At 41.3% G+C, this 14,256-nt stretch overlaps 1 protein-coding gene across 3 annotated transcripts in view; it reads left to right on the top strand.

Annotated features, from left to right (window-relative positions):
- The window catches only part of numbl (NUMB like endocytic adaptor protein), a 167,918-nt gene that overhangs the window by 55,338 nt on the left and 98,324 nt on the right, over positions 1-14,256 (top strand). The window contains exon 1 of one of the 3 annotated variants that reach the window (XM_062067992.1): positions 7,851-8,525. The exons of the other annotated variants lie outside the window; for them this stretch is intronic. Coding sequence (XP_061923976.1) covers positions 8,191-8,525 — 335 coding nt within the window. The 5' untranslated portion in view covers positions 7,851-8,190. Of the gene's footprint in view, positions 1-7,850; positions 8,526-14,256 lie in introns of those variants that run through there. 3 annotated transcript variants of the gene reach the window in all.

Here is a 14,256-nt window from a genome sequence, read left to right on the forward strand (position 1 = left end):
CGTGTGGATGTACGAACTTTGAGTGTGTAAATATGTACTGTATTTATTTGTATATGTATGTGGGAGCGTAGGTACCTATGTATGTCTGTATGTATGTGTGTGAGTATATGTGAATTTGCATGTACAATACATTTGACTCCCAGTGTGTGCGGGAGCCAGAGTACGGCCCCAGCCTCCCCGAGAGCCCATCCCACAAACAGTAGGTGTGGTGCCCAGGGAACCAGGGGCCACCGCCCCCACGCAGCCAAGCCGGACAGCGATAGGAACCCCAGAGCCTGGCCCACCGCACCGCCCACAAGGGTCAGCAGCAGGCCGCAGACAGACGCACCCGGCAGAGGACAAGGCACGAGAAAAGCAGGGGGCAGCCAGACCCCAAGCCAGCGAGAGACCACACCCCACACGGACAGAAAGGCGGGACGCCCCGCCCGAGGGGCCCGGAGACCCCCCGCAACCGGACGGGAAGACTGCCCCCGCCCCACCGGCAACAGGGCCCCCACGAGCCCCCCCCCCCCCCCCCCCCCCCCCACCCCTGGAGAGCGCGGCGAGGCCAGCCCACGGCCACCCCACCCAAGCCGGCCGCCACAGGACCACCCAGCACGGGGCCACAGGAACCACCCACCCCACCCGCAGGGACCCCAACGATGGAGATGGAACAACCAGCAACCGCCCCGCCCCCCCCCTGAGGTAGGGGAATAAATAAATAAAATAAATAAATACATAATAATAATAATATTAATAAAATATATTTAAAAAAATAAGAATAAATAAATAATTAAATCTATTTATCAAAAAAAAAAAAAAGAATTAAAAGAAGATCACAGACATGCTGACACACAAGGTCGCTACCCCAACAACTGGCCGACTCGCAGCACCTCGGAATACCCTGCAGCACCAAACTACCACAGTAGACGCAGGGACCAGACCCAGCAGGCCCCAACCAAGACGGGCACCCGGAAGGGATGGACGGTGGGACCCAGGAGCTCCAGACACGCAGTCCGGATCCAGTTGCCTGAGGCGCCGACCCCCACCCGACAGGCAGGCCCAGAACGTACCCCCAGAAATATACATACATATATATATATACATACACATAAACATGTACACATACATACACATGCATACACATACACATATATATACATACATACATACATACACACACACACACACACACACACATACACATACACATGCATATACACAGTTTGTCAGCCCCGACAACCACCACGCGCGCGCGCGCTGCCACCAGTCACAACATCAGCCACCCCCCTGCACCAGACCCAGCAGCCACGGGCGCCCACACCACAAACAAACGGCAGCAGAAACGGCAGCCACAACACCCCCAGACAGCCAGCACCACCCAATCAGATCAAAGCGATCAAAAAAAAAACCGCGACCGGCAACCACACGCCAACAGGATCACAGAGACCAGCCAGCGCCAGCCCGCCAGCGAGCCCAAACGCCAACACGCAAACAAGAGACACCAACACCCCCCGCCCCCACCAAAAGACCCCACCACCCCAACCCAAACCCGCACAAACACACCACCGCCCAAACAACCGAGACACAGTATCCAGACCAGACATGTGCGCCGCGCCGCCACCACATCAAGTCGCCAACAGAGACCCCACAGCGCAAGGTTGGGCCACACGGGCACGGACCCCACCCAACAGGAAGCGAGACCCGCGCGACGCCACACACAAATAAATAAGATTAAACAAAAATAATAATAAAAATAAAAATAAAAAAAATAATGAAATGAAATACAAATTAAATTAAATTAAAAATAACAAATACAAATAATTAAATAAAATAAAGTAAGTAAATAATAAAAATTATTTAAAAAAAAAAAAAAAAAAAAAAAATATATATATATATATATATATATATATACACATATACATACATACATACACACATACACATATATATGTATATATATATATATATATACATACATACACATATATACACATAAAAAATAATAATAATAAATTAATAAAAGCCTGGCATGTGTAGGATTTTAAGTTAGATGTGGTTTGGTCCTTTGAGTGAGCTGTGTGGGATGCTCCATCCCAAATGGACGGGTAGAATGCTCTGCGTGGGTTTTGTCAAGTTAGCCCAAGTAAAAAGTACAGTTAAATTCCCCAAAACTAAGCAGGATATGCAACACTTTTGTTTTTGTCTCCCACAATAAAATATACAGTGTTTCCCATAAACTGCCAAGATACCTGTGGCGGTGGGGGCGTGACTGTGGGCGTGGTCACCATGACATCATCGAGGAATTTGCATAATGTACTACGATATGATTTTCTCTAAAAAGGCTCAAAAAATGTATAATTACTAATTAATAACAGTTTTGTTTTAAACGTCCATCCATCCATCCATCCATTTTACAATATAATTACAACACTTTATGTACATATTTATATACAGATTTGAACAATAAGTTATTCACTGAAATATATTTATTAATTGTGGTTCTTACAAAAAATATATCTTATAAAATATAAAAGCTAAAATGTCTCTTAAAGCTCTGCCCCTTTAATTAGTGCATACTAAATAATTTAACTTAAGCCTACTACTACAACCATATTATTTACCAGCAACATAAAGTGAAACAGAGGCAGAGGTGTCCTGCCACAGTCAGTAACAAATAAACAGAAAACAGTAGTGGTCAAATACAAATAAGGCAACAAGAGAATTATCCTACACTTATCTTTTGTAAAGTAAATGTGTATCAGAGAAGGGAAGGAGGCGACAACCAGGGCAGGACTGCGGTTTACAAGGTTTATTTGAAACCTTTGATGAATACGTGGCATGTGTATGCTACTCAAAGTGAGTGAGTGTTGACTATGTGTAAAATTAATAATGTAAATGTTACCAAGGGTTGTTGTCTGTAAATGTTGGTTGTATCTTTCGTCGTTATCCAAGGGGGCAAGGCGAAGAGGCAGTTCGTGGACAGGCAAGTGGTCGTGGGCAAGAGTAGGGCAGCGTGGTCTGGGTCCGAGCAGGGAGGTCATGGATCGAGGAGGGCTGTCAGGAAACCGGATGGGTGTCGAGTGACAAGGCACGATCACGGAGGACAGGGGAGTCACTGTGGAAATACAAAAGAGCATGAACCAGGGGGAAACACGGAGAGAGAAAGCAAAACAAGGACGAGGAAATCACTGGGAAAGGAATGCCAGACGTGATGCTTACTGGAAGGTTAGCGACGTTCTGGCAAAGGTTCCTCGGGTCCGCTGGTCTTTATGCCGCTCCCCCTCGTCAAGTCCAGGTGCGCTGATCAGTGATTACTTGCAGGCTTGTTGCTGTGTGGGCGTGTTGTGCTCAGCGCGAGCAGAGGTGTGTCTGAGTGTGCTGCCAGCAGAGGGGTTAGCAGAGTTGCCTGCAGCTCCAGGTGCAGAGGAAACGCGGGTTCGACTCCGCGTCATGACAGTTAATCTGAACAGCCTATATGGGCATCTACATCAACTATATGATTTGCCTGAGAAGCTGGACAGGACAAAAAAATAAATAAATGTTTTTTTATTTTTTAAATGTTTTTATTTTATTTGTGGCGGACGTAATTCTTTCGTGGCGGGCCGCCACAAATAAATGAATGTGTGGGAAACACTGATATATGTTTGTCACTTGCTGTCCCATTGTATAAACCAGCAAGATCCAATACAAAAAAAAGGATTAAGAGTTGCAGTTAAATGATTTGTATGATTAATTGACATTGAATCAACATTAAGGTTTTAATTATTATGATTACATAACCGCTAGTGGTTGAGGTTTAGTTTTTTTCCTCCGCCGTCATTTGAGTGACAGACATTTTTGCCAATTAGAATTGTTGAACCTCACGTTTAGTGGTCTCTCGCTTCAAACAGAGAGGTCTCACTCTTAGCGCCTGAGTGCGTTTTTTTAACAGTAGAATTAATTGAATGTAGTGAGCCGTCTTTGTCTCGGTGGGCGGAGAGCGACTCAGCTAGACCGCGCACACAGGAAGCACAAACGGAGAGCTTCGCGACTCGCTAATGAGAAGTTCAGCAAAGTAAAAGAAAATTAGGAAGGAAAAAAATATGGTTACAAAGCCAATTGTCTCGTTGTGGTAATATTTCAGCTTCTAATCAAATGGGCAATATGAGCCCATCAACACAGACGAACAAGCGAGAATGCCGTGATCACGTGATGGCAACAAACAAAGATAAGGTCCAACCTCTTTTTTCCAACTCAGGGGAAAAAAATGCACTTAAAGATGTTCAATTACATAATTACAAAATAAATCAACTCAAGTTATGGAAAAAATGCCATGTTTATTATTGAAGTCACAAAGTGCATTATTTTTTTTAACATGCCTCAAAACAGCAGTTTGGAATTTGGAACATGCTCTCCCTGAGAGAGCATAAAGAGGTAGGGGTGGCGGGTTTGAGGTGTGTGTGGGGGGTAGCAGGGGGTGTATATTGTAGCGTCCCGGAAAGTTTAGTGCTGCAAGGGGTTCTGGTTATTTGTTCTGTTGTGTTTATGTTGTGTTACGGTGTGGATGTTCTCCCGAAATGTGTTTGTCATTCTTGTTTGGTGTGGGTTCACAGTGTGGCGCATATTTGTAACCGTGTTAAAGTTGTTTATACGGCAACCCTCAGTGTGACCCGTATGGCTGTTGACCAAGTATAACTTGCATTCACTTGTGTGTGTGAAAAGCCGTAGATATTATGTGATTAGGCCGGCACGGAAAGGCAGTGCCTTTAAGGTTTATTGGCGCTCTGTACTTCTCCCTACGTCCGTGTACCACTCCGTACAGCGGCGTTTTAAAAAGTCATAAATTTTACTTTTTGAAACCGATGCACGATAATTTCCGATATTATATTTTAAAGCATTTATCGGCCGATAATATCGGCAGTCCGATATTATCGGACATCTCTAATTATTATGATTATATTATAAACAGTGTATATTTGTTATCATTTCTTCAGTTTAAGAGCATGATGTAGACAAAAGCTCTGAGTCTGTCTACATAAAGCCAAATATATTTGAAAGTATATTATTACATATTGTTCTAATGTTTGGCACCTTAAGACCAAAATATGTTGAAATTTAGTAACATCTCTTCCTTCACTTGTTATAGTTGCAGTCTTATGCATTTATTTGTATAATATATGTTAAAAACAAAAGCGCTTTTGGAGAGAAAAATGGCAATTCGTTTTTTTTTCTCAAAATCGTGCAGACCTAATTTAATCCCCTATTAATGTAAAATCTGCTTTTTTTATGCTCCTAATTCCACACCTATTCATGCCCTTGTGTGTTGTATGTAGGTCTGTGTTGCACAATACAATCTGTCCCTATCTAATATTCACACTGCTAACCCTTTAGGGGGGAGGTGGCCTTGGAGTAAACCAGTTTTAGGGATTGAAAAGAGGGCAGAGGATCATATTTGTCATCAAGCAGAAATCTTTTAAAAAGAACCTAACACATAACATATTTGATGAACACATGCATTTACTGCATACACTTATGCACTGTTTATTGAATATCCACAAAAGCTTACTTAAACATTGTTGACAATTAATGCCATGCTTCAAACTAAGATGCAAGGGAACCCTCCAAATAATGCGATTCTGAGTTAAAAATTTTTTTTTTTTAACAACAGACAATTTTTTCCTGTTGGTAATGGCATGACCCCAGGATGCAGAGACAAAAGACAGCGTGCAGGTAAAAGAGTTTCATCCTTTTTAGTAGAGACTAAAAAAGCAATTTAGGGACTAAATAGGAAAAATACAACACAAAACCAAAAAAGACATGAAGGATCATGACAGGACGCCGCCCCCCTACTATAACGGACTGCAGTCGTTATAAATCAGTCTCAGACTAAAAGTCCAAATCCAAGGAAGGGAGGGCCGCCAAACTGCATCCCCGCCATGAAGGGCTGGAGGGACAGCAACCAATCCATTCCATGTATCCAGCGGGGGAGTGTCAGGTAGCGAAGAGGGGGACGAGGAGCACAGGATGAATGCTACGTCGAAGGTCCTGGGCGTTGCTGTTGCTGGCAGAGCAGGAGGTAGCGTTTGGAGAGGACCCACCGGAAACGAGGAGGCGGAGTAGGCGACGACCTTGCCGGGGGAGAGACAGACGGCGGCCTCGCTGGAGGGAACAAACAGGAAAAATATAAAACAAAACTCAATAAGTTATGAATGTTCATGACACCTTTGGCGTACATGTCCTTTTCTATAGGCGGAGCCCATTGGTTGGAAATAATTAAAAGTTGCTGGGATGACAGCCTTTCTCGTTTGTGGCAGCCCGCCACAGATACATTTGGACCGCCACAAATAGATTTGGCCCTACCCGATCGCCCACGCAAATAGACACACAATAATGGATGTAGCTCTTACAACTTAAAACTCTGCTTCTTCACACACCTTATGTGTGCCTGGTCTGCCAGAGAAGAAGAAGACATAGCAATTGGGATTAGTGTTTATTTAGGGAATCCTTGAAATACAGTTTTTTCACAACTAGCAACGAATCTAACGACTTTTGGAGACTAACATTAGGAGCAGCGAGTTGCTTTTAGTGAGTTTTTTTTCATCACATTTTATCTCTCACACAATGTTATTCCTATCTCTGAGAGCATTTGCTGCTACTGCATACGTCATGGCCAAATCCAAAGTCTGTTTCATTAGCTATGTGCACATGAACACATTTAATCTGATTAAAAGCCTAACCCGAATACAAATGCTTCATGTAAACACTCCATTCGGAATATTCTGACCCGCTCACAAGGACCAAAATTTCATTCTGATTGTAGTGCATGAGAACACATCTTCAGAAATTCGGGTTGGAATTATTTGGAATTGGAATTTGGAATTACTTACTGCGCATGTCTTTGATGTCAGATTTACTTTGGTGGTGGAGGGGGACTAAGTGTATTAGTCTCGGAAAGAAGCAATAGTCTTGCTGCTGTCTCCCCCATTTAACATGAACAGACGTAGGGTTATATGCTGTTGAGTTTGTTGCTTTAAAACAAGACTAGCAAAAACCAGAGTATGGTCTGGAGTGTCATGTGTCGATTTAGCAATAACAATAATAATACTTTTATTCACGACATTACAGCTACTTCAAGTGCTAACTGCTAGCATCAGACACATAGACAGAATGTCGTAACATGAAGACGTGCGGCAACTTACACACATTGCAACATAAATGGAACAAAACAGCTACATTTCAAACAGAGAGGTAAAACAAAAGTAGTGAACAGAAGGAAAAAAATTAGGGATGCCTGATAATGGCTTTTTGCCGCTATCCGATATTCCAATATTGTCCAACTCTTTAATTACCGATACCGATATCAACCGATACCGATATATACAGTCGTGGAATTAACACATTATTATGCCTAATTTGGACAACCAGGTATGGTGAAGATAAGGTCCTTTTCAAAAAAATTATAAAATAAAATAATATAAATAAATTAAAAACATTTTCTTGAATAAAAAAGAAAATTAAACAATATAAAAACAGTTACATAGAAACTAGTAATTAATGAAGATGACTAAAATTAACTGTTAAAGGTTAGTACTATTAGTGGACCAGCAGCACGCACAATCATGTGTGCTTACGGACTGTATCCCTTGCAGACTGTATTGATATATACATATTGATATATAATGTAGGAACCAGAATATTAATAACAGAAAGAAACAACCCTTTTGTGTGAATGAGTGTGAATGAGTGTAAATGGGGGAGGGAGTTTTTTTGGGTTGGTGCACTAATTGTAAGTGTATCTTGTGTTTTTTATGTTGATTTAATAATAAATAAAAAAAAACACAACAAAAACGATACCGATAATTTCCGATATTACATTTTAAAGCATTTATCGGCCGATAATATCGACCGGCCGATATTATCGGACATCTCTAAAAAAAAAGATAAATAAATACAGTGATAACGTCGGGCAAGCAGAAATGCACAAAGCCATGTTTGTTTACAGTGGAAGTCTACTGCTTCTTCAGCACTTGCAGTGAGCAAACTCGTCCAAAAGATGGTGCCATAGCACAAACAACACACCTTTCCGTTTATGTTATGTTCCGCGCAAGTCAAAGTAAAGTATTCCGATTTAAGGTGTGATGCATGAAAATGCACGTTACAGTGAAATATTTTCTTCAGGGTCCATGTACACATTAACATTCTAATCCAAATGATTATCAGATTAAATAAATGTTGTTCCATGTACACGTGGCTACTGATGGGTTTGGTAGCTTGGATATTGCATCAGATTTTACAGATGACATATTTATGCTAATTATTCAAAGCTTCAAGACTTCAAAGATTCTTTATTGTCAATTTCTCCACACATGCAAGACATATGGAAGAAGGCCAGTAGGTTCAGTACATCTGGTTATAATCCAAAGTATCGTATACCTATACAACTACTTTATAAAACTCCAAAGCGCCCAGCTACAATATTGTACAACCATGGAAGTACATGCAGCGTTGACATTTCTACATTTTACCACAACTGACAATTTCCATAATTTTAAAGTGGATAAGAGGTAAGCACATATTACTGTTTTTACATTTATGCACAATGTCCCGATCATCTTTTTCCAAGTAACCATGAAAATAGCTCTACTTCTAATTCTAATACATGATCTGTAGGCAAATATTGCATCTTGGCAAAAACAGGGCTTTTAGTGAAAGCTTTGAACATAAATCCCTTGAGATCATCAGAAAAGAGGTGTTGACAAATGCCAAAATAGCACTAAACATAAATAACAATTGTAGGAATGACCTCAAATCAACTAATGAGATGTTGAGCAAACGCTTTGAGTCGATGACATTCTTGTAACATAATCACTTTTTTATTCACGATTACCTTTTAAAAAAACGGTCAACTTTTTTCCTAATCCATCTAAATTAATAAATGCACTATAATAAATTACCCGACCAAAAAAAACCTATTTGTGCTCACACTATACGATTTGTAACATACATTTAAATATACAGTCGTGGCCAAAAGTTAACTTACACTCTTGAAGGACATAATGTCATAGCTGTCTTGAGTTTCCAATAATTTCTACAACTCTTATTTTATTGTGATAGAGTGATTGGAGCACATACTTGTTGGTCACAAAAAATATTCATAAAGTTTGGTTCTTTTATGAATTTATTATGGGTCTACTGAAAATGTGACCAAATCTGCTGGATCAAAAGTATACATACAGCAACATACATTATTGCCGGCAGTAAGTCGGACACGTTTCCAGTGAGGATTGGACTCCGCCAAGGCTGCTCTTTGTCACCGATTCTGTTCATAACTTTTATGTACAGAATTTCTAGGCGCAGTCAGGGCGTTGAAGGGATCCGATTTGGTGGCTGCAGGATTAGGTCTCTGCCTTTTGCAAATGATGTGGTCCTGATGGCTGGCCAGGATCTTCAGCTCTCACTGGATCGGTTCGCAGCTGAGTGTGAAGCGACTGGGATGAGAATCAGCACCTCCAAGTCCGAGTCCATGGTTCTCACCCGGAAAAGGGTGGAGTGCCATCTCCGGGTTGGGGAGGAGATCTTGCCCCAAGTGGAGGAGTTCAAGTACCTCGGAGTCTTGTTCACGAGTGAGGGAAAAGTGGGTGGTGAGATCGACAGGCGGATCGGTGTGGCGTCTTCAGTAATGCGGATGCTGTATCGATCCGTTGTGGTGAAGAAGGAGCTGAGCCGGAAGGCAAAGCTCTCAATTTACCGGTCGATCTACGTTCCCATCCTCACCTATGGTCATGAGCTTTGGGTTATGACCGAAAGGACAAGATCACGGGTACAAGCGGCCGAAATGAGTTACCTCCGCCGGGTGGCAGGCTCTCCCTTAGAGATACACTACCGTTCAAAAGTTTGGGGTCAACCAAACAATTTTGTGGAATAGCCTTCATTTCTAAGAAAAATAATAGACTGTCGAGTTTCAGATGAAAGTTCTCTTTTTCTGGCCATTTTGAGCGTTTAATTGACCCCACAAATATGATGCTCCAGAAACTCAATCTGCTCAAAGGAAGGTCAGTGTTGTAGCTTCTGTAACGAGCTAAACTGTTTTCAGATGTGTGAACATGATTGCACAAGGGTTTTCTAATCATCAATTAGCCTTCTGAGCCAATGAGCAAACACATTGTACCATTAGAACACTGGAGTGATAGTTTCTGGAAATGGGCCTCTATACACCTATGTAGATATTGCACCAAAAACCAGACATTTGCAGCTAGAATAGTCATTTACCACATTAGCAATGTATAGAGTGTATGTCTTTAAAGTTAAGACTAGTTTAAAGTTAAGACTAGTTTAAAGTTATCTTCATTGAAAAGTACAGTGCTTTTCCTTAAAAAATAAGGACATTTCAATGTGACCCCAAACTTTTGAACGGTAGTGTAGGGTGAGAAGCTCTGTCATCCGGGAGGAGCTTAAAGTAAAGCCGCTGCTCCTCCACATCGAGAGGAGCCAGATGATGTGGTTCAGTTATCTGGTCAGGATGCCACCTGAACGCCTCCCTAGGGAGGTTTTTTGGGCACGTCCGACCGGCAGGAGGCCACGGGGAAGAACCTGGACACGTTGGAAAGACTGTCTCCCGGCTGGCCTGGGAACGCCTCGGGATCCCCCGGGAGGAGCTGGACAATTAGGCTGCTGCCCCCGCCACCCGAGCTCGGATAAGCGGAAGAAGATGGATGAATGGATGGAATAAGAAATGCAGTGGCAATCACGTTGGCTGATCGATCGACACACCCCTATTTGAAAGAAAATTTAATTTATTTACCGCCATGGCGGCGAGGATTAGTAACATAGAAGCAGCGCCGCACTGTGGATGGGGAGACTTTAGCCAAACTAGCTAGTCGTCACTCGGGAGTCTACATTGCAGCTTGTCACTCTCAATTTTGCGGGACACGGCTATACATTTGTCATCACCATGTATTATAACAATAGGGCGATCAAAAAAATGAATATACTGTATATATTAGTTTCTATAATATATCACACAACCCCTAATTATTGTTGGTAGTAACATTTATCCACTTCTTGTGCACTAATGACGTGTCCTTGGGCACTGCCATCGTCTCCCCTTTGAAGCCATTTGTGTGGATTGGTTCTGTGTTTATGTAATGGATGTGACCAAAATAATAACTGTTCACCTTGACGATTGATTGCTTGCCTGTCTATCTTCCTTAATGTTACTGAATGTAATATTTGCCTTACAAATATGGATTAGTCATCGTGTTTGAAGCGCAATTATCTATCCATGAAACTCGTCTGCAGGCTTGAGGCATCACAAAAGACCTTTTAGGAATAGTCTCCAGGGATTTTGTACGGTTGCATGATTAGATGTTTTTGACACTTTATGGAGCAATCATGAGCCACACCTCGCCTCCGACTGACAGATGGTTGAGTGTGGAGCGTGTTTGCCTACATTTGACCAAAGAATCGGGGGATGGTAGTTTGTGGGGGTTGAAGAGGGTTTTGGTAGAGGTCAGTGGAGGCACAGCTGGTGAGATACTCTCTCCAACCAGCTGCTGTCTCAAAAGAGCCTGTCAGCAACCTTCCTATGGCTTACATGCCTTCATTTACTGTGTCCCCTCTTTTACTTCCCCCTCTGTTTCAGCCCAGCTGTTGCAAGATCTCTGCTACTATGCTCCTTGACCTCTACAACACATTTTTTTTTACAACTTCCTGAAATTACAAACAAGTGGGCATACTCTTTACGTACACAGCAGGATAGGACTAAATAGAAGCAGTTTTGCATGAGGTTGCTAGTTATGTCATTTTGTAGGGTGAAAATATTTTGATTAGAGATGTCCGATAATATCTTTTTTGCCGATATTCTGATATTGTCCAACTCTTAATTACCGATTCCGATATCAACCGATACCGATATATACAGTCGTGGAATTAACACATTATTATGCCTAATTTTGTTGTGATGCCCCGCTGGATGGATTAAACAATGTAACAAGGTTTTCCAAATTAAAAAAACTCAAGTTATGGAAAAATGCCAACATGGCACTGCCATATTTATTATAGAAGTCAAAAAGTGCATTATTTTTTTTAACATGCCTCAAAACAGCAGCTTGGAATTTGGGACATGCTCTCCCTGAGAGAGCATGTGGAGGTTGAGGTGGGCGGGGTTGAGGTAGGGGGGTAGGGGTTAGCGGGGGGTGTATATTGTAGCGTCCCAGAAGAGTTAGTGCTGCAAGGAGTTCTGGGTATTTGTTCTGTTGTGTTTATGTTGGGTTACGGTGCGGATGTTCTCCCGAAATGTGTTTGTCATTCTTGTTTGGTGTGGGTTCACAGTGTGTCGCATATTTGTAACAGTGTTAAAGTTGTTTATACGGATACCCTCAATGTGACCTGTATGGCTGTTGACCAAGTATGCGGTGCATTCACTTTGTGAAAAGCCGTAGATATTATGTGACTGGGCTGGCACGCAAAGGCAGTGCCTTTAAGGCACGCCCCCAATATTGTTGTCTGGGTGGAAATCGGGAAAAATTCGTGAGAATGGTTGCCCCGGGAGATTTTCGGGAGGGGCACTGAAAGTCGTGAGTCTCCCGGGAAAATCGGGAGGGTTGGCAAGTATGACTGGGAGACACAACTGCTCTGTACTTCTCCCTATGTCCGTGTACCACTCCATACAACGGCGTTTTAAAAAGTCATAAATTTTACTTTTTGAAACCGATACCGATAATTTCCGGTATTACATTTTAAAGCATTTATCGTCTGATAATATCGTCAGTCCGACATTATCGGACATCTCTAATTTTGATACTTAACTTTATACTGTATTTGGATACACACAAAAGTACTTTAGTTGTATTCAAGTTGCACAAAATGAACAAACCCAAGTAAAACCATGCAAAACAACATGGTCAGACCTAGGACAAGTTACAGACAGAGCTTTAGAAAAAAGTTTTACTATGTCCATGATACAGTTGATGAGTGAAGACTATATACCAATTGATCGGCCACCGATTAGTATTGGCCGATTTTTGTGGAAACCTATATAATTAACTATTGCCAATTAATGCCTTTAAGTCCTGATCACAAACACAGATCCTCTCTGGCTGGCAAGTGGCTAGCAGCCAAGTATGTATCTCCATAAACAGTATGGTGACGACAAATAAACTGCATTTCAAGTATCTTAAGTATCGTTATAGAGAATATTATCACTGGAGGACGATGCTAAACATGTTACACACCAAGAGCAACCCAGGAGCAGGCATGCTTATAGTTAAGCTAACTGCTGAGCTAGTTTGAAACAACACCAAGAAATAAATGCTTAAAGTTTAAGATGTTTAGATGGAAGCACTTTACAGCAGAAAGTGAGCAGCTCTTAACAGGAAATTAAGAAGTAGATTAATAAGAGTCTAGTCTAGAGAGAGTGTATTATAACAACAACTGTTAGTATGTCAGCATTGTCACAGTAAATACACAACATGTTATGTTGTGTATTGTTGTGTTGGGGTTGCTGGAGCCTATCCCAGCTGCATTCAGGCGGAAGGCAAGGTACACCCTGGACAAATCGATCCATAAATTGGTGGTGTCGACATTAAGGGTGGCATCAGTATATGTTCGATACAAGATTGATCAAAATTATATTTTTGTTTCGTTCATTGTTGTTTTTGTCAATGTATACAAGCTCAGGGAATGATTCCCTCGACACAAGAGGACTTTGAAGGCAAAAACCAAAGCAATTAAATGACCAGTTAATAGTGGTTTTTGCTTTTGTTTAGTTATTGCGTAATATGGACTTTGTTTTGATCAAACACTTTTATGTAACAAAAGAGAACCCGATAGTAGCTGAGATAGGCTCCAGTGCCCCCCGCGACCCCGAAGGGAATAAGAGGTAGAAAATGGAAAATGGATAGAAAAGAGAATAAGAACTAGTTTAAATATTGTGTTGATACTGGTAAACTGTCAATAGCACTCATAATGAGTGTTATATATATATATATATATATATATATATATATATATATATATATATATATATATATATATATATATATATATATATATATTGAAAAATGTACAGTTCATACATATGATCGTATCAGTATTATTAGCCGATCGCACTCATGGATGATCTGTTTCGGTTTAGGCAGCATAAAACTCCCTACGACTTTTAACAAAAAATTACATTTTCGTTTTCTTCAGATTTTTTTTTATTTTTAAAGAGACCAATGGATAAAAACGACAGTGATAATTAAAAAACACGTTTTGCTTTTATTTGATCAAAAACTAGTTGTCTGAAATGACACT

Source organism: Entelurus aequoreus, linkage group LG13 (assembly GCF_033978785.1).
Source record: "Entelurus aequoreus isolate RoL-2023_Sb linkage group LG13, RoL_Eaeq_v1.1, whole genome shotgun sequence".
Lineage (NCBI taxonomy): Eukaryota > Metazoa > Chordata > Actinopteri > Syngnathiformes > Syngnathidae > Entelurus > Entelurus aequoreus.